Source organism: Salarias fasciatus, chromosome 14 (genome assembly GCF_902148845.1).
Source record: "Salarias fasciatus chromosome 14, fSalaFa1.1, whole genome shotgun sequence".
NCBI lineage: Eukaryota > Metazoa > Chordata > Actinopteri > Blenniiformes > Blenniidae > Salarias > Salarias fasciatus.
The window spans coordinates 9,327,301-9,351,289 of record NC_043758.1 but is presented as its reverse complement, the minus strand read 5'-3'; the positions used below and the strand labels follow the sequence as shown (position 1 = coordinate 9,351,289).

Sequence of the window (23,989 nt, the reverse complement as noted above, 5' to 3'; positions counted from 1 at the left end):
CAGAAAGTCAATGTTGACACACCAGTAAAAACCACACACAGCTCCAGTATCAATGTGTGTGTGATGGATTAAGCAAGTGAGAGAAAAAAGACAAATAATTTAAACTCTGATGACGTTTCAACTTAAGCACACTGTTAAAGTCTGAGTTATGGCCCCTCTAAACACATGAGGTCAACTTTATGAATACATAAGATAAATTTACAACTATCTCACAAGATAGCTGAACGTCCACACCCCCCGGCCGAAACGTCACAGCAGGAGGATTTATGGAGACGATGCACTGAGCCTTCGTCGTCAGATGAATTCAGGCTTTCATCAAAACGGGTTTCATTTAGGAAAACTTTTGTTGAAATAAGTGTTTTTAATATACAGTAACAGTTCAGTTTCCACATGAGACAAAGACAGAATCCCCTTCTTTGATGTCTTTCCGCTAAATTCCTGTACCTCATGGAAAGGTGCTTGCTCATCTTGAGCGGACAGTTCCTGGGTCAAAGGTTTCCCATTTATTCAGTCTTCTTGTGATACCGCTGCCATCCTGGAGTGGCAGAAAGCCTGATCTGGATCCACTCGCTACTATAATGTCCCATGTGGACTTCTGCAGTTTAAGGAAGATTAAACTAATAAAATAACTGTGTGTGATTTCCCTTCTCACAACAATATCTGAAACAATCATAATGACGGTAGCTCATCCTGCCTCTCATGTTTTCAGTGTTGCGCCGGTTGAGGAGCTCTGTGGACCTCAGGCAGGGAGATCGTGGTCTCGGTACGGCGGCAGGCTGCTCAGCGGGGCAAAGGGGGGTGGAGGAGACGCCAGGAGGGGCACCGAGGACGAGGCAGCCGTCTTTTCTCCGGGATCAATAAATCCTGGCGCTAACTGGAGGAGAGACACAAAGAAAGACGTTTTTCACTGGTCCTGTCAAGTCTGTGTGGATTACAAACGGCAATTTACTATGACAATCACAGATAAAAAGACTTAGCTCAACATTGTTGACTATTTTTTTGAAGTTCCTAGTTTGATTTGGAACACAAGCATTTGTTATGTTTAACAAAACACACAAAAATACAGCTACAATGTCAGAATTACACACTGAAGTTTCGAGTTTAACACAGAAAGCAACAGGAAACTCATGATAGTTTTGCAGCCATGATCACCAGACTGAGGTCAGCTGCACTTTTGATGCAGTCAATCAACGTTATTAGTTTTTCTCCATTTGGCTCATTTCCTGAAACAGAAATAACATTTTCAAAACTCTAAGATAATTTGGTCTTGGAGCTCAGCACAACACCGTAATTCACTTGAACGAGCTCATATCTCTCCCAAAACGGTTCACTCATGTTTCAAAGCTGTAAATAAAGCTGGAGTTTCACAGCTCACTTCTTCACTGGTCACCCTCCTCACCCTCCTGATCGGGCCCCTGACCCTCACACCAACAGATTCATGTCTGGTATTGATGGTGTTGCACTACGTTCTTGACTGATTTTGACAGCTGAGCAGATGATTTTGCAGGTGTCGACTGAAATACAGCGAAATGATGCCGACATGCTTTGGAGAGAACAACTGACGGAGGGCATCAAGATCGCTGAAAATACATCACTGCTGTTATTTGCTTGTAAACAGAAGGAGCGAGGACCTCACAGAGAACCACAGCGGCTCGGATACTGTAAAAATGTTTACAGCAGATTATTCCTTAATGCTCATTTGCCCAAAAATTACCCAGCAATGTTTTGCCGACATAATCAAGTTGCATGTTAATAAATCTAAACAGAGTAGAGAACTGAGACATTTGCAGCAATTTCAGCTATAAAAAAAGTATTAAGAAGAGCTGCAAATTATTTAACCAACTTTTACATTCTGCATTCCATTGAATATACAAACATCATATATTATTTTACATTTATAAAGCTGAACACCCAAACTTACAAGTTGCAGACACTTTATTAGCTGTAAAGATAAATCAGCATCACTATCTGTATTGAATGAAACGTTTATTGATTTCATCCATGGTTCGGGGGTTGGAACATGAATCATTAAGAGTCCATTCGAAAGACTGTCTGCTCTGCGAGAATGCAGTAATGAACTAATGAAGTGTGTGAGGCTTCAAAGCAGCGGGGTGCAGACGTCCTTACCAGACACTCCTTTGTAAATGTGATTAAAGGACATTTGCTTTGATTTGAGGGAATTCAACCGCAAATAGTCTCAGATTACTTTAATAGAAAACATGCTTCTCTTTGGAGAAACACTGAATTTAATGTGACCTACTGTGAGAACTAAGTGGTTCGAAGTTCACTTCAGGTCATTCTCTTCAGGCTCCTCTCTTTCTTTTTCCCACAGACCTCTGACTGTGTTAAATGTACATTTCTAAAAGCCTGTTGTCCACCCTACCGTGAAGAGAGACTCAGGGTGGTCCAGATCAAACATTTTATATGGATTTGCATCATTAATCCAACAACAAACGGACTCTTTTTTCAGCGGATTAGGAACATCCATTTTCATAGAACAAAACAAAGTTCCCAAGTCATGCACAGCACTGACGAGGGCTGTGGAATACAATGTTTCAATAGGACAAAGACAGCACTGCAAAAGGGTGTGGTGTGTGTTTATATGTGTGTTTGTGTGTGTGTGTGTAGCACTGACTGGGTGGAGCCGGTGTGCTTTGTATGCATTGGTGTCCATCAGCAGAGGGGCTGTTGGGGAAGATGCAGCGCTCTCAGAGAGGTCAGTCACAGGGCTGCTGCACCTCTAACACAAAGAAAACACACACACACACACACACACACACACTGAAGATTAGATGCGTATCAGTCACAGACATAATCACTGATTTATTATCGGAGTCAAAACTAATGCCCCTCCCTTTGGGTGGTCTGTCTGAAATATATTCAAGGTTAAATCCAAAACCTGCGTGAGGCTGCGTCTCCATAAACTTCACAGACTGTAAGTTTCTGTATACTTAACATAATATACTGGAGCCAGAGCGGAAAAGAGCGTCAGTAAAGTACATGATAGCATGAGTAAGGGACGAACAACAGCAAAGAACCACAGCTGCAGTTACAGGACACGTCTGGGATTTTCATAATTAATGTCCACACAAAAGAACCATTCTGTTTGACACCGTCAGGGTTATTTGCAGGCTCAATAATGCATAACATACACACAAAAATGGATGGATAATGTAAAGAAAGCTGAAAGTCATTCAATCCAACACCTTCAGCAACTTGCAGCTATCAGTGACTCATAAGGACAGCGATGTGTGTGTGAGCTGTGTTTTCATAAATGCCTCGGTCTCTGTGGAACGACACTGCACGGGAGCCAAAAACCTCTGTGTGGGAAATTTTAAAGAGTGTGATGGAATTAATAAAAAAAAGAAAAAGAAGCCAGAAAGAGAAAACAATGCCTGTGATTAGATGGACAGCGTAAAGTCCATGGAGGATCACTGCTAGTAGCCACATTAACAAAGAGCTCAGTGGCCACAGAAGGATGAAGCTCCACCAGATGGTGTTGTGTTCGGTCCTGGGAGACATTTAGTGTGCAGAGTACATGCTAAACATACTGCTCCACAGTAAAAACTATCCCAGTGGAAGGTAATTTTACACCCGCTCCTGTCTTCAACAACCTGAATACCACAAACGATAAAGCATCAGCAGTTTATATCCACTGAAAGATGCATTGTTGAAACGGTGCAGTGTTGTGTGCATCTGAACAATATGAAGCACCGATCTTTTCCTCCTCACAGGAGAAACAGTGAAGGAATGTTTCTGATAAACACTGCTGATGGACTCAGGCGAAGCAGCCAGAGACATCCCTGTTAACCCACGGCGGTCGGTACGGCTTAGATTACACTCCTCCCTCAACTGGACATCCTGTCTGTCCTGCATCTCCGGCACAGAGCGATGAGGAAGTGAGTCCGAGGACAGCGCTGATGGATAACTGGGAGTCTTTATGAAAGCACCGAGCCTGAAAACACAGGCGGGACATTTCTGACCTTATGTTTCATTTTTGTGGGAAGCAATGAAAAAAAATCCTGCGAGGCTTAAGAAAGAGAGAGGAGGGAGGCTGCGCTCAACTGTGTGGATATTTTTGACATTTAGGAGCGTCAAAAGAACAGATAATGCAATGACTGCAGCACAGGAAGGCAAGACAGAAAACCACAGGATTCTCTTTAACTTTCACCAATATTAAAGAGTGTAATGAAACGATAACTGTACAAAAAAAAGGAAAATTTGTGTTGAACAGGTCTAACCACTGTAGAGAGGTTTTGTTTGCCTGGAACACACGGTGTGGATTTGAAAATGTGTTGGTTTGTGTTTGTTCACTAAAAAGTAAAGCAACGTTTAGAGGAACATGAACTTGGACAATGTTCACCTCTGTTCCTCCAGGAAATGATCGGAACAGGCTCTTTCAAACTTTTTTCTGGTAGATTAATCAAATTAGTAACATAATGAGATATAACTGCAGAATGTGAGGCCTTACATGTAACTGGGATGAAAGAAGATTTTATATTGTATTAGATTTGGGGTTTTTAAATATTACTGAAAAACTAATAAAAACATCAACCTAACCTTGGTTGCACTCAGTTTGGCTTCATTTCAACAAATTTCTCAGATTGGTCTGAATTGTGTTTCAGGAATACAGACTGAATCAGATCAGCCCACAGAACAAATATATTATCGATGAGAAAATGTTTGATGTAAAACTGGAAAAAAAATAAGAACAAGACAGGTGCTGATATGCAAATATGACTACAAAATACGAATATTTTTCCTTTGCATGAATATTTGTATGAAAGAATGAAGATTCTGCTGAAATTAAACCATTCAATTATCAACTGGAATGTTTTTCACTGCTGTTGCAGTAAAAATCCAATCAGACATCTCCCTGATGTCCTTCTGCTTTCTGTTCGACTCGTATTCAGCCAGCTGATTGCTGACGCTGACCGACAGCTCAGTGACGCATGGCCATCTTTAAGTAAAGGAAGATAAAATATTGATCGTCTTTTTCACTACTGTGAGACCAGCCCCAATAATATTCAGTAATTTACTGTTGATGAAGGTATATATAGTTCTGGTCAATGCTTGGCCTCTTCTGCTAAATTATTTTTGCCACAGGGGGGAGGGGGAGGGGATATATCTTCCCTGCAGAGTAAATAAAGCTACTTCAAAAGCAGTAGTATCAATCGGTGGAGTTTCTTCAAAGGATCAAATTGCTCTAACTCTGTTTATATGAACCTTCTTGCTCTCACTGCGCACCGCTTTGACTTCGCATCCAGGAGAAACCTTTGGCTGGCTGCCAGATTTCCTATATTTCCTACACATTGCTTTGGGTTTTATTACTGTGATGAGTTCCGAAAAAAAGAGAGCGTTTTTCATTTCTTTAGATTAAATATAAAATGTCCAGCCTGCGACGGGAGCTGCTGCTGTATGGCTTCCTGCCGGTAAGGTAAGGCTCGACCTGGAGCTGGACCGTGCTCACCGGGACTTTGATGCTGCCCAGCACGGCGGTGACCAGGATTCCCATGAAGAAGGCCACGAGGTTCAGACCGGACAGGATCCAGATTGAAACGTACAGAACGAAGACTTCGTCGCAGCTTTGCACTCCAACAAACTCGTAGTAGTTGCTGAGATAACCGCCGCTGCAGAACAAAACAGCATCATGCAGAAGTATCTCTCCAGTGCTCATCAGAATATTCAAGCAGATTATTCATCAGTCTGATTTCTGTTTTTACCCTCAAAGACACAAAACGCAGCTTCATCTTACTTTGCACAGTCGTACAGATCGCAGCAGTAACAAGTCCCACTGCGCACCGTCAGGGTGCAGGACTCCTGCAGAGTCCAGCAGGACACCTGAAGAAGGAAAACAAACAGACGCCTTCAGAGATCCTGGTGCTTCATTTAACTGTGATATCCAGTCAGACTAATCATGAGGACTTTACCTTCTCGTATTGAGCATGTTGGGAGTGTTGGGAGCATATTTACTTACAGAAGTATAGAAATTCTCATACATGTAGCTGTTGCCGCTGCTGTAATGTTGACATCGTCCTGCTTTCAGTGGACGCATGTCCTAAGAAAAAGGAAAGAAACAACAACATCCATAAAGCTCAGTAAAAAGTTTAATGTCAATGACAGAGATCTACATATAATTACAGGGAATAAAAACAAGGAGAAAATATAAAATATAATCTCAAGCTTACATGCATATGAACTGAAATGATCACAGTTTCAAACATTTTATTGAAAACTCATAAAAAGAATCCAACACAGCTGAGAGCGATTTGAACTCACAACAAAATATGTATGATGTGGTTTCTGATGCTTGAAAATAGCTAACAGTAAAAATCTGCTTCTATCATACAAAAACACAAATAAAACGGAAGAAGCTCGATTAAGTAGAAACAACACAAACACTGCTGATATTTTTACCCGTTGACAAAAAGATAAAACAATTTCCCTCAGACTGAAATACTCAGAATGAATGGATGAATGACTGAGTGCTGAAATGTCCTTGTTTCTTAAGAAATGATCCCTTTTCCATAAAGAACAATAAAAAAAAAAAAGATTAAGGTGTTAGATCTGTTTCCTTGCATCGACAATGGAAGTGAACATTTTTTTGCTTTTAAACTTGTTGAAAGCTGTTTCTGGAGGATCTTTGTTTTCTAATTACAACATCAGTAACACTCGGCAGGACGCTCAACAAGCGGGCGCATCGAGCCAAATACAATATGACCTCAAATCTTTGTTGTTCAAACAACTTCAGCACTGAACGAAAACTGATGTTTTGAGCTCACAAGCATTCTGGCAGTGAAAAACTAATATGACGAGAGTTAGAACAAACACTTTCAATCGACAGAATTGAGAGACGGTATTCATGTAACATCGTGCCAACATAAGTACGCTGCCACTGAGAGCCTGCACCGATGGATCAAAGCCAACCAGCGCCACGTGAGTTTATTGTTTCACTGCCTCACGTTACCGTTTTCATCATTCGGCACAACTGTGCTCGAAGGAGCAGCAGGTCACTCACCAGGTTCAGGGCCGTACAGACACCGTCGATGAGCAGGCACAGGAAAGAGCAGATGACCCCCAAGCTGAGGAAGAACATGGCGGCTCTCAGCTGGAAGAAGGACACAGCATAACACAAATAAAAATGGATCCTCAGATATATTATAGAGGAAATAGCAGAGAAAGAGAAAAAAGAAAGGCGTGGGATTTGATTGAAGCATTTGATCCTGGTCAGGTAACTTAAACAGTAGCAGACGACAATAAATTACAATTGTTCAGGATGTTCGGTCCACTTTAACTCAAAAAAACAAATGCTTTATCACTAATATTCAATATTATTGAACATACAGACTAGTTCCAGGAGTCCATCTTAGCTAAAATAAACATTTCTTAATTTATTAATCCTTTACTATTCCCCAGGGGGAACATTTCTTCATCGGTAGGCAGTCACACAGCGTGGCTCTCTGGGGGCCGAGCTGCTTTCAGTTCCTCAGTCAGAACCAAACATGCAGAATCTGCTTTTAGTTTTTAATTCTACAGAAATGTGGAACAAACTTCCAGAAACATTCCAGAAACTGGAGGCCTTCCTGTTCACTGCCTTTCACTGAACAAATCACTGTATCTTTGAGTCTTGTAGAGCACCTATACCTTCTAATGGTTTCAATAATGCTTTTATGTTTCCATTATCAGTTCTTTTTTTCACAGTTTATGTAAAGGACTTTGAATTCCATTGTTGATCAAATGTGTGAAACAAACAGAGGCACCTTGCCTTTCAGTGTATGTCTCAAAAATGTTGCAAGAATATTTTCTGATGATTAAATTTGAGTAAAAGTGGCCTGGAGTTTGTGTGCATAATGTGGGACAGTTTCTGAAGAACTGCATGACATCCACAGAATTTCTAAGGCTGGTTATAACCTACAAATATTGTGCAACAGACGATTATAAAATCTTGACCACATAAACCTGGAGTCTCTCCTCTGTTCAGCAACAGTTTCATCATCAGACAACAAGTACACCGCACTCATCGACCGACGGATGAGTGAAGATATGCCGAAGGATCAATTTCACTGTTTCTACAGCGCAGAAACTAAATAGAGAAGGGTTCGAGATGTATTTGAAACATCCACAACAACTACGAGAATATTATGGAAAACAAAAGAGTTGTGTGAAGAAAGGGAACATCTGGAATACCCTGACATTTCTGTGTGTGTGTGTGAGTGTGTGTGTGTGTGTGTGTGTGTGTGTGTGTGTGTGTGTGTGTGTGTGTGTGTGTGTGAGTCTTTCTATTGACCCACACGGTGTGATTGTGACTGACCTTTGGAAAGGTTACATCACTTTTCAATCCAAGCTGCAGGAATCTGACCTGTTCCTGACATCTGAACGCTGGGTGCAGACCTGATGGCTTTCAGATTGCTTCAGCAGCAGCACACAGCCTTGTTTCTGAGAAATCTCATTCAATAATGACAATCTTCAGTCATCAGCCACTCTGCTTCTTTGTGCTCTTCCATGTACTCTTTTAGTTTGTTCCTGCAGTTATTCGGGATGGATACCAGAAGGAGGATTGTTGATTAACTTTAACTGATCTGATCTTTGTCTTTTACTTATTTCAACCTCACAAGGTCTGAATGGACATTTCTGAGGCTGGTGACTCATGAGGTTAATTTCCTGAACTGCGTTGAGGAGAGGAAGTTAACGTTTTAAATATTTCATTCTCAAGGAAACATTCTTGAAACGTCTAACTTCATGCCTTGAAGTGACTCATGTGCCCCTTCACTGAATTATACATTTATTAACATCATATAGGTTCTCACTGTTGTCATGATGGGTATTTATGGGTTTTTAAAGTATGAGCTGGGCGGTGCCAGAGAGCTTAAGGCTGTGACAGCAGAATAAATCTAGAGGTCGGGGGAATGACTTCTCCAAATTATCAATCATTTTATAAAAACGCACATTTGTGGATCTGCGGTGGAGTGATAAGCAACCACTGTCTGCAGCTGTCCGACAAGACAAGTGCAAGAAACACAAAAGAAAGACACTGTACCCTTCAGACTGTCACAGTGTGGAGTTGAGGTGTGTGAGTGTGCATGGAATCAGTGAGGGAGCAGATGTGTACATGAGCAGCTCTGCAACATGTGTTGCCTCTCTCTTGGCCAAAACACACTCTTTTTCTGGCAAGACAGAGCTGGGTGTGCTCAAGGAAAACATCCAAGGACATTATGAAAGCAGATTCGGATGTTAACCTGCCGGCCAACGAGGACTTTCTGAGGGGGAATTTGTTCCTATGTGGGTTTTCTAAAAGCTTCCTCCCACAATCCAGACAGTGTTTGTGAGGTTAAAAAGGTCTCGAAGTGTTAATGTGTGACTGTCTGGTGACCTGTGCAAGCAGCAATTCTGCCGATTAGATCTGAACCTAGTAACCTCTATTGGTCACGAGAAACTACTTATGCTCATGCTTTTTTTTTTCAGAATAATTAAAAAAAAGGAAGCACATTGCAACATATTCCAGACATCAAGCGGCAGGTCAGGAGCAAAGAGAGCGCAAGCTGTTAGAGGCCGCTGGGTTAAAGAGATACGGAGAAAGGAGGAGGATATACCAGCTGCCTGCGGTTTTCCTCCAGACGCAGTCCCAGGAGTCCCACGAAGGATCCGAGGGTGAGCTGCAGAGGACACCGTGTGATCAGATCAGATATGAAATGAAGAAGGATGGCTCATTTTCTTAACACAACAGGAGAAATTCAACACCTGCAGAGGATCCGTTCAGCCTTTTCAGGTTCTAAATCAGAAGGAAATCTGAGCATCTATAAATTTAGCAATATTAGTCAGATGTCTCAGCTTCTTCAGAAAAAAACCCTGCAAGATTATGTACCACTTTCCTGTATGCCAAGCGCAGGCATTACATATTTTCCTGAACATGGCACTGCCTCATACTTCCCTGAAATATAACTGCATTCCCACACATAATGACAAAAAAGACTTCTGTTGCACGCTCACTATGTGTTTCTTACCCCATCCGGAATGCTACACTTTGAATTGCTTTTAACCCAAAACGCAGCTTTATTGTTGATTTTATATCCACAGTAATGAAACAAAACCACTTTTTATGGAACAAAACTGCTTCAGTGGTGTGTTTCTCTTCCATCAGCGGTTTAACTGCAGTTCCCACCATTCAGCAGCGTTTCAGAAGCTTTGACTTTGTTTTTGGTCCTTTTTTAATTTATATTTGTGCTTCTGATTTCAGGCCTGTTGACACCAGATACCGCATAACGTTCATTTATTTGTTATATGGTTAGCCATCAAAATCAGGAGTTCTATTTTGAAATTGATCTGATTTTCAGATGGCGTGGGAACTTCCTGTCTAGTTTGATCTCCTCCACATGGCCTGACACGCCTTCCTTCAGAAACAGAAACGCTGCTTGTTGTTCATCCCTTTTCGTCAGCATGCATGCAGTCAGATTACCACTCAGCACAAGCACACACTTACAGAAAGCTTGACTGTTGCTGCTGTCGGTTATCTTGAAGAATTTCCACACAGTTAATATTTCTTCTGCTTTATTCCTTCACCTGCTCTGCTGAGAGGCAGTCAGTGGACGTTGGATATTGGGTTTGGCTATACGTTCATGAGTCTGAGCAGAGGATTTGACTGCTTTTCACATTCTATATCGCCTCCTGGGGATGTTTGGAGGATCAATTTGACATCTCCTTGCAGGAGGTGCAAACTAAAAAAGCAAGCATTTCAAAAAATGCAATTAAACCAATCTCTTATCTCTCATTGCTGGAAAACTTACAATGACTCCCGAGGCGTAGCCGGTCACATGCAGGCTCTCCGTGCGGGTCGTGGTGTAGATTCCCAGCAGCACCAGCAGCAGGGACAGAGTCAACATGCCCAGCACCAGCCAAGACGCCCTCCTGACCCTCATCTTCAGCTCTGACACACACACAGGGGAAAATAAACCTTCCATCAAGCTACACGCTTCACTGCACACCACAGAAAACACAATAAACGGCTCCTATATCTGCTGGCTTGAAGCAGGAATCAAACCAGAGTTCAAATGTCAATTTAAACTCAACATAGTCTTATGCTCAGCTTGTTTTTATTGAATTTATGTTAATTGTATTATGAAAATGACAATACGAACCACATGTCTCCAATTTGCAAGGGTTAAATGTCATGAATTGCTTATATATCGATGTCAAAACACAGGGCCATAATTGTTTCACTGTGTATCTGATAAAGACTTTTTCCAAGAGCGATCTCCTTCAAAGAACAAAAATAAACAAATTACAGAAGAATACATGACGTTTGACACAAAGAAAGAAAAGAAATGACAGTTGAAGTCAAGTATGGCTGACTCTTCAGGAAGTCAGCTGCTGCCAAACATTTCTGGGACAATGAAATTAGCATTTACCTAAATGCTTTTAGTTATAAGTCACCCAAGAAAGAATAAATTAATCCTGTTACATTACATTACTACATTTTAATTATTTTTTTTTTTACAGTTTAATTATGAATTTTACATATGAGAATGAGCCTTGGGATGAAGCAGAAACAGAACCAAACGGTTCAATTTTACTCATGGATGTATTAACATTTCTGCAATAAATTAACAATAATGGTAAATCTCTTCATGCACAAGAAGAAAACATGACAGCTACTCCAAATTTTGCTTGTGTAGTTAATTTGTAGCTATTTCAAAAATAACCCCATACATCAGGAACCATATCTGATCTTACATATCATAATAGCCTTTAACCATATCCAAGAGGTCCCACACAAACAGAGCCACTGAAAACACATTAGACTATTTTTACTTTACAAACAAGGCAGTGGTGTTGTAGAAATGTTTGCTAAAATATTTACCTGACTGCATTGTGAAAAAGAAAATACTCATCATCAATAACTGAAGCAAAATAAAATTGCATTTACAGTAACTGTCATAAGATTGGATTGTATTAATGAACTTAAAAACCCTAAAATACAAACTTCTGTTTTTTTCAAAACATTTTTGTATTAAAATAAGAAAAAAAAACATCATGCGATCACAATGAAATTATGTAATATTAATAATATGTGATAGCAAACTGTGGACTGAACCTGTCATTCCTGTCCCAACTGCATGGGAATCAAACTCGCACCTCCATTTACACTTCCTTGAGGATAAAACAATAACCTTATAAAGTTGCTAAATTGCCTCAATTCGACTTCAGTTTCATTGTATTAATGTCATTCTCCTTCTTATATCATTATGATTATTATTACTAGTAGTAGAAGTAACAGTATGAATAGTTATAGTAATTCTTTTATTAAAACAGATTTTTGTAAAACAACAATGGAAACACCTTAACTTGTAAGCCCTGAATCCTAAAAAAGTATTAAACCACAAAAAAAAAACATTTGTTGCAGTTAAAGCCTTTCTTGTAGAGGGGTAAAAGACTGTTGTTATCATCTATAAGATGCAATAGTAACGTTACCTGTTTCTGGGTTTGCAGATGCTGGTTTGCTTCGACCCGCCGCTCCAGGAACCATCAGAGTCATGACAGATAAAGTCCGCTGAGACACAGATGTAGAAATCTGCCCATCCACTGCGGGTTAGGAGTCTGTTCCAGACTCAAGCCCTTCTTGATGCTGATGCTCTGGTTTCAACTTTCACATTAGAGCGCAGCGCCTGGCCGTGCTGCGTTCAGGGACAATCGGAAATGTACCTTCAAAACCACATGTCAAATACCTGTTGAATATTTACCGAAGATGTAAAGAAAGAAAAATAACGAACCTGTAAATAAGTCACACCCTCATGTTGGACGTGTATGCTTGGTAGGAAGTGACCGTCATGATGATAAGAAGCCAACATCTCTGAATTCTTCCCAACACTCAGAGGTGTGCAGTTTGTCTTTATTGCAAATTTTTTAACCACTTATGCTTTAATTGAAAACATTCATTTGAGGAACGACAGGAAGACAAACAACACATATGCATGTGTGGAAAAAATGTGTCAACTTCTTGTGAGGTCGAGCTTTAGGAATTGGAAATCAAGCAACAACCATGCCAACGTTCATTCTTATGTATTTGATTGAAAAAATAATAATAATATTGTGCTTTCAAGCTCATTATTTAGAAAAAAAAAGTATCCATCCACAGCCATAAACCATTTTAAAGGAGTGCAAAGATAAGAGTCTGAATAATTACCTTACATTCTTCATTCTTTATCTGATGATTTAAAGTCTCCTCTGTCTCAGAATGGGCTGGAGCTCAGCTTCCCTCATGACTGATGAAATTCCTCAGAAATATGTTGGCAGTTTTAATAGTGATTCATGAAGAGAGAATGAGGAAAACATTAATTTTGTACGTATGTTGGATGTGCAATAGCTTTGTGGATGCACAAAACATGCAATGACCTGGACACACATATTGTTGCACAAAGAAGAAGTACAACATCTGAAGGTATACGTTACGTACACAACATCTTTAGACTATCTCTTGTCCATATGGGATGAGAAGTGCTGTACAAAAATAAATTGATTGATTGATTGATGATCATCTGTTTTTGTCGATTACTCAAAACTGTTTAGTTTGTTTGAGAATATGCAAACTCTACACAGAACGATTCCAAATGGTATTTGAACTCAGATTTTCAGGAGCACTAACCACGGCACTGTGTTGAAGAGGATATATGGCTCAGTCAGTGCATACAGGTAAATACACAGGTACGTCTCGAAAACAATGGAAAATATTGCCTTCGTGTGATTCCTTCACAATTATTTTAATTAAATTATCGTATATTTTAGAGTTATTTCTAAATATTGAAACATTTCCGGCCTCGTTTGAGTCATTTTTCTTAATAACTGTAACTTATAAATCATAAATATTTATAAAAAAAAAAAAAATTAATATTACATAAGATCAGACTGTATTTAAAATTGATGGTCTCTGAACAACGGCGCCCTCTGGTGTCAAGATGCAGTCATTACGCCTGAATGAGCTCGTTAGCTTTAGCATTAGCACGGCCGGTCCGTCGCGTCCATTTTGTTTAGCCGTGAGCTAACCTGCGCTGCTAGCGCCGCGTTAACACTACCGGTCTACCGGGTTCACCGAGCAGCAGAGATGGATGACGGCGACGAGCCGGGTTTAGTCCTCTCGCACAACACGTCGTCGGGCTCCAAGTCGGGCGGGGACAAGATGTTCTCCCTGAAGAAGTGGAACGCGGTGGCCATGTGGAGCTGGGACGTTGAGTGTGATACCTGTGCCATTTGCCGGGTGCAGGTGATGGGTGAGTCCGAGGAAGACAAGCTTTATCCGGCCAGCGCAGCCCCGGATACCGACGACTAGCGGAGGCTAACGTGGCTAACATGAACGCCAAGTCGCAGCAGTAGCGGCGGAATAACGCGTTTCTATTCGTTTGCAGACGCTTGTCTTCGATGCCAGGCGGAAAATAAACAAGAGGATTGTGTTGGTAAGACATAATTTTACCTCATTTATTAATAGAACGATCCAGCAGGTTTACCTAACACGTTCACAGGAGCTAGTTTATCACCGAATAAGACCTTATCGTTGCAGAGCTTTATCTTTCAGTGTTACTTTAATACTTAGCTAAGTCAGACTAAAATCCAGTGATTTTAAAATGATAAAACTTATTCATGCCTCCATAAATGCTGCCTATGTCATCTCACGTTATTGTGTATTGGGATATTTAAAAATGAAAGCAGCACACAAGCCACTATTGAATAATCAAATGGATAATTTTGAACTGTAATCACTCCTCCCAACTAATTCTACTCAATCAAATAGACAACCTTACTAATGCATCTCTTGATAGGGTTTTAGATCGTTACAGTCTTATAAAAATGTCACACCTTGGCCTCTGGCAAAATTACACAGTACTTTGAGTATCCTGGATTTCATTGTGAGGGGAGTGGTGATCTGTACATTTCTACTGTCAGTGTTTTTTGCAGAATAGATCATCCAACTCATTCAGCCTGTTTTGACGATAAAATAAGTCACACGTTCCCTTTTAAGGACCTGCAGAATTAGACAGAAAATGCTGAAAATTCTGACCAAAAGGTGCTTTTGCAGTGGTAGCAGTTTGATCACGTGACTACAGTTGTGCTTCAAAATGCCCTGTCATTAGAAGGATGCGTTTTGGGTTGTTTGTAAGATGTGGGATGCAGACCTGAAGACTCAGGCATCATGTGGAGAAGAGCCTCACATCTCTGTGAAAATGTCTAGTTTTGGGTTTATCAATTAACCAGTTCCCTTCTGAATTACACGAATCAGTAAAAGGAGCTTATAGATAATATGAGGACATTTTTTCATAAGTCAGTGTTAACCAGAATTATATTGTTTAGTTGGAAAATGGGCTTTGGTACTTTATAAATCAGTCAAATTCCTGAAAGAGAAGGAAAAGAGGGTTTTGTTATGGCTCAGTGAAGCCATAAAGAGTCTCACTTCCTATTTTAAATGTGAGAAATTTGATGCCTGCAGTCCATGCAAGAAGTCCTGTCCAGAAACCATGCAGCCCAAGGAATTTTCATGAAAAACCTCAGAAGTGAAGTGAAATGTTGGCTGATAAATCTGGAAAGTGTCAACAGGACGGTCATTATTTTAAATAGGGCAGAACGAGCCCCCAACTTCAGTTTCTTATAATTTTGTTAAATATCAGACCGAAACTTAAAAACATCCATCCGATCAGTCAGTAAGATTTGAAGCAGATTAAAAGATCAAATTGGTCCAGAGAAACCCAGCATTTCCCTGAGGAGAGCTTCCTGTTTGACGTGATTGTGTGCGCTGTCTCCTGTCTTCCAGTTGTGTGGGGCGAGTGTAACCACTCCTTCCATAACTGCTGCATGTCGCTGTGGGTGAAGCAGAACAACCGCTGCCCGCTCTGCCAGCAGGACTGGGTGGTTCAGAGAATCGGCAAATAAGCCGCGCCGTCCGGGTGGGCTTCACCTGCGTGCACCCGAAGGTGCTGACAGACTTTACAAGAAGATCTCCGTGGCCTCCTGCGTGGAGCCACCAACATCAGCTGCTGTCCTCCTCCTTCAGATTGCATGTTTTGCAGTGGTCCTGCTGTCAAAGGAAGGACGGTGGAGAAAATTGAAGCTGTGCGGACGTTTGCTCCTCGTCGACTGGCTGAAGCTGCCGCAGCTACTGAGACAAGAAGAGGTGGATGAAATGTGTTGCAGCTCCGTGTTGGTTTTCTGTTATTGTCTGTGATGCTTTCTGGCACATCTTCAATGTGTTACTGTCTTTTTAAAGAAATAAAGGTTTGTGACTAGTTGTACGATGTATGTTTCTATGAAGGCATTTGCATCACATCTTCACATGACAGGAAATCAGGGTTTTTGTTTGCATATTGTTTTTATTTGAAGCCTAATTTTAAATCACTCTGAATCAGGCAGTTCAACATCTATGCTCCACATTCTAATAAGACTCTTATTGGGATTTTCTTTGACATCTGCTTTGTTCATCTGAACAAGCTCTGAGCAGGTGAAGTTAAGACCCCTTGGGGCTCCGGGTCGGAACCACTGACCTACGCAGCTGAAGGGGAGTAGACGACTCAGCCCTTAAGTCACCTCACGGCTCTAAGTACTTTGGCTGCCAAAGTGAACTACCTGGACGGCGGCCATGACAGCAGTACCGGCACTGGTGCGTGTGGACCCTGGACTCCTTCCAGCGTCCAGCTTAACCGTCCTGTTGACTGTGGCCTCTTCACCCAGTCATTAAATTCATCCAATACGTTGAGTCGAGATCAACATGATATGCGATATATCTGCCAAACTTATTTTTTATTTATTTACATGTTAAACATAAAATATTAAAATTTTTGATAGATTTCATGAATTTCAACCAAATTCTCATCAAAGAATCATGCCGTGGAATTACTGTTTGCTTTTAAAATGTATTTTTTGTGACGCAACAGAGAGAGTGGGTAAGACTGAGGGGAGTAATTGACTTAAGACTTTGAGGCTAATGACTCAAAGGTCATTTCGCCAACCTTCTTGAGCACTAGAAGGAAGTGACCAGTGTTCTCAAGTAAAATCCATGATGAGATGAAGGCTCCTGTTTGTATTCAGGCTTCTCGAACACTTACCATCACTCCAACATAATCTACTGATCCTAATCATTTGTCACTGAGTCTATAAAACCTGGAGGTGGTGAATGATGCCAGTCACAGTTTTGTTTTTACAAAGTGTGATGAGATACATTGAGCTACTCCACAAATTAATTTGTTGTTGCAGTGTTCAGATTCAGAAAGCACATAATGTTCTGCCATTGTAACCTCACCAAGCAGGTGTTTACTTTCACTGGAACTTTAAATGCTATTAAAGGTATTATGTGTTGCATTTTTTTGAAGCACTTTCTCCTCTGAACACACTGAGCCTCATCAGGCTCACACATAGATCTCTGAGAGGGATCAACGGTCATCAGAAGTCACCAGTGAAGGTTAAACATCCTCTGTAATCTACTTTGAATATGAATATTATGATGATTACAGCGATAGGTGTTCTTTTTATGATTCTTATGATAGCATGGGTACCAGTGTGTTTGGCCTCTGAGCTTTAACGAAGGACCTCACGTTCCCAGTTGATTTGGAAAAATTTTTAAGAAAATGTCCTGAAATATGTGTGATTTTGTGACTATTTGCTTATTGCTTAAGCCATCTATTGACAACAGTCTTTGTTTTTCTTTCCTCAATACTAGTTATAATCAAGCGGAACCTGTCAGGCCAGCATCTGCCGCCTCATTATGTTCACTTACTACCCACAGTCACTTTGCATCTTCTAAAAATAGACTACACTAAAGCCTCTTAAGTTCAAACTGCATAAGTTGCTTTCCCTGTGTGCCGTCTACGAATAAACGTGCAAAGACACTTAGCTGGCCACAAATCCCCCGAGCACAGCGGTGTTCTTCAGACTCAGGTAGGCGTGGCCCCGGAGGTGGAGGATGTCCGGCACGCCGTCGCCCGAGGCGTTCAGTTGTGCCTAAAACTCGCTGATGGCCGAACCGTAGGTTTTTTTTTTGCCAGCTGCCTGCCAGCATGACAAATGTCACAGCTGACCTGGTGGGATTGGACAACCTGGTGGCCAACACGGCCTACCTGAAGGCTCAGCAGATAGATCGCACCGAGCTGAGGAAACAGAGACTGACGCTGACGCTGCCCAGGCCGAAGAAGACCTCCGCTCTCCGGACGGCCGTGGGGAGGAAGTACGAGCCGCTCTGCGAACAGCAGCCGATTGGGAGGAAGCTGTTCCAGCAGTTTCTTCTGACCTCCAACCCAACGTACAGAGCTGCCTATGAGTTCTTGGAGGAGCTGAACGCCTGGAGCTTTGCTGAAGATGAAACCAAAGAAAAGGCCAAACAGGGGATCCTCACCAAGTTCTGTCAACCCGAGTCCAAGAGTTTCCTCTCCTACCTCACAGGAAGCGATGCAGAGACATGCAGGTGTTTATCAAGCACAAACTTTGATGAGGAGAATTTGGAGCAGATCGGAGAAGCCACCAGGGAGTTTCTGAAGGGGAAACCCTTCCTGGAGTACCTGAGCAGCCCCTTCTTTTACAGGTTTCTGCAGTGGAAGGAGTACGAGGCGCAGAAGATAACAGACCGATACTTTTATGAATTCAGGACTTTGGGGAAAGGTGGCTTTGGTGAGGTAGGTGCCACAAACCTCAGCACTTAACATGCAAACAGCTAGTTGGATTTATTTAAAACAATGAAGATAAACCCATTTTTCTTGAGTCAGATGGATCATCTTAGTCAGTTACATGATCAGTCTCAGACAAACATGCATTACTTTGCTTTAAAACTGCAATAAATACTAAACACACAACCACGAACAACGTCTATTAGGATATCATCCGTTAAATGAAAAGGTGATGAAGTCTAACATGTGGCTCTGGCTGGCAGGTGTGTGCCGTGCAGGTGAAACACACCGGCCAGATGTACGCTTGCAAAAAGCTGGATAAGAGGAAACTGAAGAAGAAAGGAGGCGAGCGGCTGGCTCTGCTGGAGAAGCACATCCTGGAGAAAGTCAACAGCCTCTTCATCGTCAACCTGGCCTACGCTTACGACAGCAAAACTCACCTGTGCCTGGTCATGGACCTGATGACCGGCGGAGACCTCAAGTTCCACATCTACCATTTGGGAGAGCGGGGTCTCCGCATGGAGCGCGTGGTCTACTACACGGCTCAGATCACCACCGGCATCCTGCACCTGCACGCCATGGACATCGTGTACCGCGACATGAAGCCCGAGAACGTGCTGCTGGACGGGAAGGGGCAGTGCCGGCTGTCGGACCTGGGACTGGCCGTGGAGCTGCCGCAGGGCAAGATGATCTGCCAGAAGGTCAGTGAGGCAGCGTCAACATCTGAAGACAAGGGACACACATTATTATCATCTACAGCGGCATCTCAAAGAATCACAGTAGAAGGAAGTTCATTATTCCTCAGTTATTTCTGAGCTCAAAACATGTAAATTACAGAATTTTAACTGTCTTATCTTTGACTGAATCTGAAATATTTTCAATGTTTTGAGATCCTTCATATATTTTGTGATTTGTAAGCTAAATTTATATTAAAAAAAAATCAATCTAAAAGTTGTGTGATAAATCTGAATTATACAGAAGTATAGTCTCAATGAAATAATGATAAAAAAATAACTTTCCTTTTCCATTCACTCTCATGGGTCAAACAAAATGACTGGATCGATTTCTTTAATTTCTGGCAACACAACAAGGTCACATTCCAACTCCTTCTAAATGCTTAATATTTGGTTAAATGAAACAGGTCAGATTGCCTCGTGACTTATGAGTAAACACTGAATATCATTGTGTTTCATTTCATACCGAGAACTCAAAGTAACAGTGTGATGAATTAAATAAGCTGCAGTCAGAAATGTGATTGGTCTTTGCAATTTTCTGCAAGCAGAATGTGAATTCTGAAGACAATTAAATAATTTCACTCAGCTTCAGCTCACAATAAAGAAAAACTTAGTTAACTTTATGTATTCCGTAAGTTGAGGACATTACGGAAAGTTTTTTTTTTTTTCCGCCCTCTTTGCATATCTTCTGAACGAGCTGATCCTTGACCACCACAAGCAGCTTACCAGAAATAGATATGATGGTGCTAAGCCCCCTGCCAAGACCCGGTGAAGCAGCATAACTCTGTGTAACCTGCTGAATCTTGTTAAAAGGTGCTTCTGAAAGCTGCCCCGGCCGACCGACATGGCCTGGTAGCATTAGCTGGAAAAACCTTTGCTTTACTAATGCCAGATATGACTTCCACGTGTCTGTCCAGGACGATGAACCCGCAGGCCAGAGAACTCAGCCGACGTGAGACTCATGCTGCACAATAGAGTCTCTTTTACCAGCTGACTGGCCTGATGGAGTGCTGAAGCAGCAGTATCAGCTCTATCAGAGTCTAATTGTTTCACTTTGGACAATGTTTTCTTGTGTCTGCCTTTAAGCCGTAGTTTGATTTTCTGATTGTAGACAGAATTTCACAAAATAAATTAGATAAAATGGTTTAGAAGTAGACCATGATGTAGATTCCTTAAAGGAGTCTTTATTAAAAGGGTGAATGAGCACAGTCGCTGATTATGTTCGTTGAATCATGCATGCCTGATATAAAGCACATTTTGAGGGATGCTGGGATGAGAGCCTTCTTCAGTTCATTATAAAATGACAGTAAAGTTTGAGTTGAAGTAAGGTTAAGTATCCAAAATCATCCTGAAAGTGTCCTAATTGGTGACGTGCCAACTGATATCAATACTACCAAAATCAGGGATGACTGTGTCTGGATTCATTCATATGCTTAGATGACAATAATTAAATTGAAGTTAAGGTAACACTTTACTTTAAGCACCCGGTATAGCACATTATAAGTAGTTATAAACACTCATACATGATAACAATGCTTCATAACTCACTATACAGCATAGGATTAGGGTTAGGGTTAGGGTTAGGTCCTGGCATTGTGATCATCTATGAATGTTTATAACTATAGCTACACATGTTATAATGGCATTATAATGCTTTATAAATGTACTTAGAATGTGTTATACAGGGGGGCTTTAAATAACGTGTTACCGAAGTTAATATATTAAGATAAACTTGTTTTATCTCTAAATTTAAGTTTTTACTGTAAAGCTTGCATTTCCTGCTAGTTGTCTTTTTGCCTAGGTGTCTATTTAACAGCTGTATTTTGGGAAAAGAAACAAACAAACCTTGACCTCCTTTCTCTTATGGCATACCTTCAAGCAGGAGGCTTTTCTACAAAGCATCAATGTTGTATTGAGGCGTTTGTACTGTGGTAAATTGCAGAATCTTATGTCCAAAACCTTCTATATCAGTCAGATTCCTTCATGTGTCTTCCCCTCTCTCCGTCCTCATGTCAGGCTGGCACCTCCGGCTACATGGCTCCTGAGATTCTGAAGCAGGAGCATTACCGGACCTCGGTGGACTGGTGGGCTCTGGGCTGCAGCATCTATGAGATGGTGGCCGGCCGACTGCCGTTCAAAGACTTCCGGGAGAAGGTGCAGAGCGACGAGGTGACCCGGCGCACCTTGGAGGACGAGTGCAAGTTCACGCACAAAAACTTCGACGCTCCCACCAAAGACATCGTCGGCCGCTTCCTGAAGAAGAGGGTTGGCATCCGTCTGGGGTGCCGGTGAGAATAAAACTTCATGCTGCTTTCAGACTTACTGCAGCTTTCCATGTGTGGAACCTTACTTTTATTATTATCATGACTCAAGAAATATGCTTCCCCAATTTCTAAAAGACTGAAAGAAGTCAACTTATAAAAGTCCTCAAGACACACTCTGTTTGTTCACAACTTGTTAAAAAAAAAGGTGAAAATACACAAGCATCTGTTTAATCATTTAAAAAAATAGATTCATTCTTCATCTCATGAGCATGTATAATGTGTAACAAAGAGTCTTCAGAGGAAGTTTTGAGAGATTCGACCTGATAACAAGGTCAGAAATCATCATTTATCTCACCAATGTTGTGTTTTTGACCTTTACAGCAATGACGACCCACGAAACCACGTGTTTTTCAAGAATATAAGCCTCCATCGGCTGGAGGCGGGGCTGGTGGAGCCCCCCTGGGTGCCAAAGCCGAACGTGGTCTACACTAAAGACACGGCCGAGTTCAGGGACAGTTCTGAAGTCAAAGACATTCAGCTCAATGCCAAAGATGAGAAATTCTTCAAGGAATTCAGCACGGGAGCGGTCTCCATCCAGTGGCAGAAGGAGATCATCGACACCGGAGTGTTTGACGAGCTTAATGTCCCCAAACTGGACGGACGCGACTGTGAGACCTCGTGGAAATCCAGGATGTGCATTGTTTTGTAAGCATTCGGCCAACATTTTCTTGAAAACAGTCCAGAAGCTGAAAGTATTATAAACATGTAAAATGCCTGCTTGTAATACTGAAGTGAGAAACTTCAGAAGCCTTCTCAGAAACACTTTTTCACACCTACATACCTTCTTTTTCCCCTTCACCAGACTGTATGCTCATATGCTGGACCATCATTTTTAAAAGCCGTGATGCTAAATCAGTGCATGTTAAAAGTAATCACAGCAGAATGGATGAAAACAAAAAAAAAAGCATGCTGACAACAGCTTCTTTATGCTTCGTCTTGCGTTCCGTGTGAGACAACAGGTCCTGGTGGATTCATAGTTTCCATTACATCAGTCAGCTGCTTTGCAGACTGCAGTTTACACGAGTCGGTAAACACACTGCTGAATGAGTCCCACTGACCAGCAGCAGTCTTACTATCTGTGCATAAGCCTTAAAGACTCAGGTGTCACACGAATACCTCGAAGGCCTTCGATTCATCTTACAAGCAGAAGATGTCTCGCAGCCTCTGGCTGGTTCAAAGTCCCTCAGTTGCAGACATTCACCACTAAGTGCCGCCACACACTCACAGAGAGCATCCGGCCTCCTGGAGGCTCCTCATCATCCTCATTTACCCTGACTGTGCTGCTCCGGTATTTACAAGCTCTGCTGGACTCGCTTTAACAAGGGATGCAGGGAGACAAACTGTCGTACACACATAGTTTTCCACTTAAAAAAACATGTTAACATAGTTGTTTTTTGGCACTATCAATCCGGTGCCAGCCCGCTTTACGACCCCTCAAAATCACCTTCATGTTTATATGCCATATGCAAACCAAGGGGGACATTAACTGCTTAAGTGCAGAGCAACAACAACACAACACACACTGTTGATGAAAACCTGAATAGCTTTTGTTACTTCATCAGTTCATCGTTGTCTTATCATGGTGAATCAGCATCGTTTCATTCAGTTGATTTTTTTTGTTGCTGTTGTTGCCTTTCTTTGTTAGTGATGAGATGAAATCTGAGGAGACAGGCAGGGATCTTCATTCAAACGACTCAGCTGGAACTCTGACTCGACACACTTATTCCACCTGTATGCTCCATGTCTTGTTTCTGAGTGAAATTCCTGATATGATCCAAGTTTTACTCTTCAACAAGCTCCTCTTACCTCCAACAAAAGGACACATTCTGGGCATCAAGCCATGCCAACCATATTTTGTAATCTATGAAATACATGAATGTGCTTTCTTGTGTTTACCCCTCTGGATTGTGTACAGTGTTTTTATGAGCGTTGGGCTGTTTTTCACAACTTTATAGTCGATGTTAAAGCAATGTGACCTTTTTTTTTTTTTTTTACAAGATGTGATAATAAAAAAAAAAGATAAACAAATTTCCAAAAACCTGAGTGAAATACAGCAACTCCCTGTGCTCCACTGCTGATGACTTCTGCCGACATGCGAGTCTTCGGAGTGATGAGATCAGATGTTACGGATTCACGGTATGCAGTCGTTTTGATTGTCCTCTTGTTCCTCTTCGCAAAGCGCCTCTATCCAGGCTCAATCTGAAAAACAGGAAGGCAGAGACTCAGACTGAGGCCAGCAGCTCGCCGTTTAATTAGTCCTTCATTCAGCAGACCACTTCAAAACCACAGACACATTTAGCTA

At 41.5% G+C, this 23,989-nt stretch overlaps 3 protein-coding genes across 3 annotated transcripts; 2 read left to right on the top strand and 1 right to left on the bottom strand.

The window, feature by feature from the left end:
* Positions 1–728: 728 nt before the first annotated feature.
* LOC115400711 (transmembrane protein 255B-like) lies at positions 729–12,529 on the bottom strand. The gene is made up of 9 exons (XM_030108721.1): positions 12,466–12,529; positions 10,782–10,921; positions 9,591–9,653; positions 7,019–7,108; positions 5,978–6,058; positions 5,756–5,841; positions 5,471–5,630; positions 2,636–2,740; positions 729–874 (listed from the first exon to the last, which is right to left on the bottom strand). Exons 1-9 carry the CDS (start codon positions 12,527–12,529, stop codon positions 740–742), a joined length of 924 nt encoding a protein of 307 aa, XP_029964581.1. The 3' UTR covers positions 729–739.
* A 1,482-nt stretch (positions 12,530–14,011) lies between these two features.
* On the top strand, positions 14,012–16,268 carry LOC115400573 (RING-box protein 2). The gene is made up of 3 exons (XM_030108557.1): positions 14,012–14,258; positions 14,394–14,441; positions 15,791–16,268. Exons 1-3 carry the CDS (start codon positions 14,093–14,095, stop codon positions 15,907–15,909), a joined length of 333 nt encoding a protein of 110 aa, XP_029964417.1. The 5' UTR covers positions 14,012–14,092; the 3' UTR covers positions 15,910–16,268.
* A 1,758-nt stretch (positions 16,269–18,026) lies between these two features.
* Positions 18,027–22,336, top strand: LOC115400710 (rhodopsin kinase 2-like). The gene is made up of 4 exons (XM_030108720.1): positions 18,027–18,638; positions 18,893–19,330; positions 21,380–21,651; positions 22,009–22,336. Exons 1-4 carry the CDS (start codon positions 18,027–18,029, stop codon positions 22,334–22,336), a joined length of 1,650 nt encoding a protein of 549 aa, XP_029964580.1.
* Positions 22,337–23,989: the final 1,653 nt, after the last annotated feature.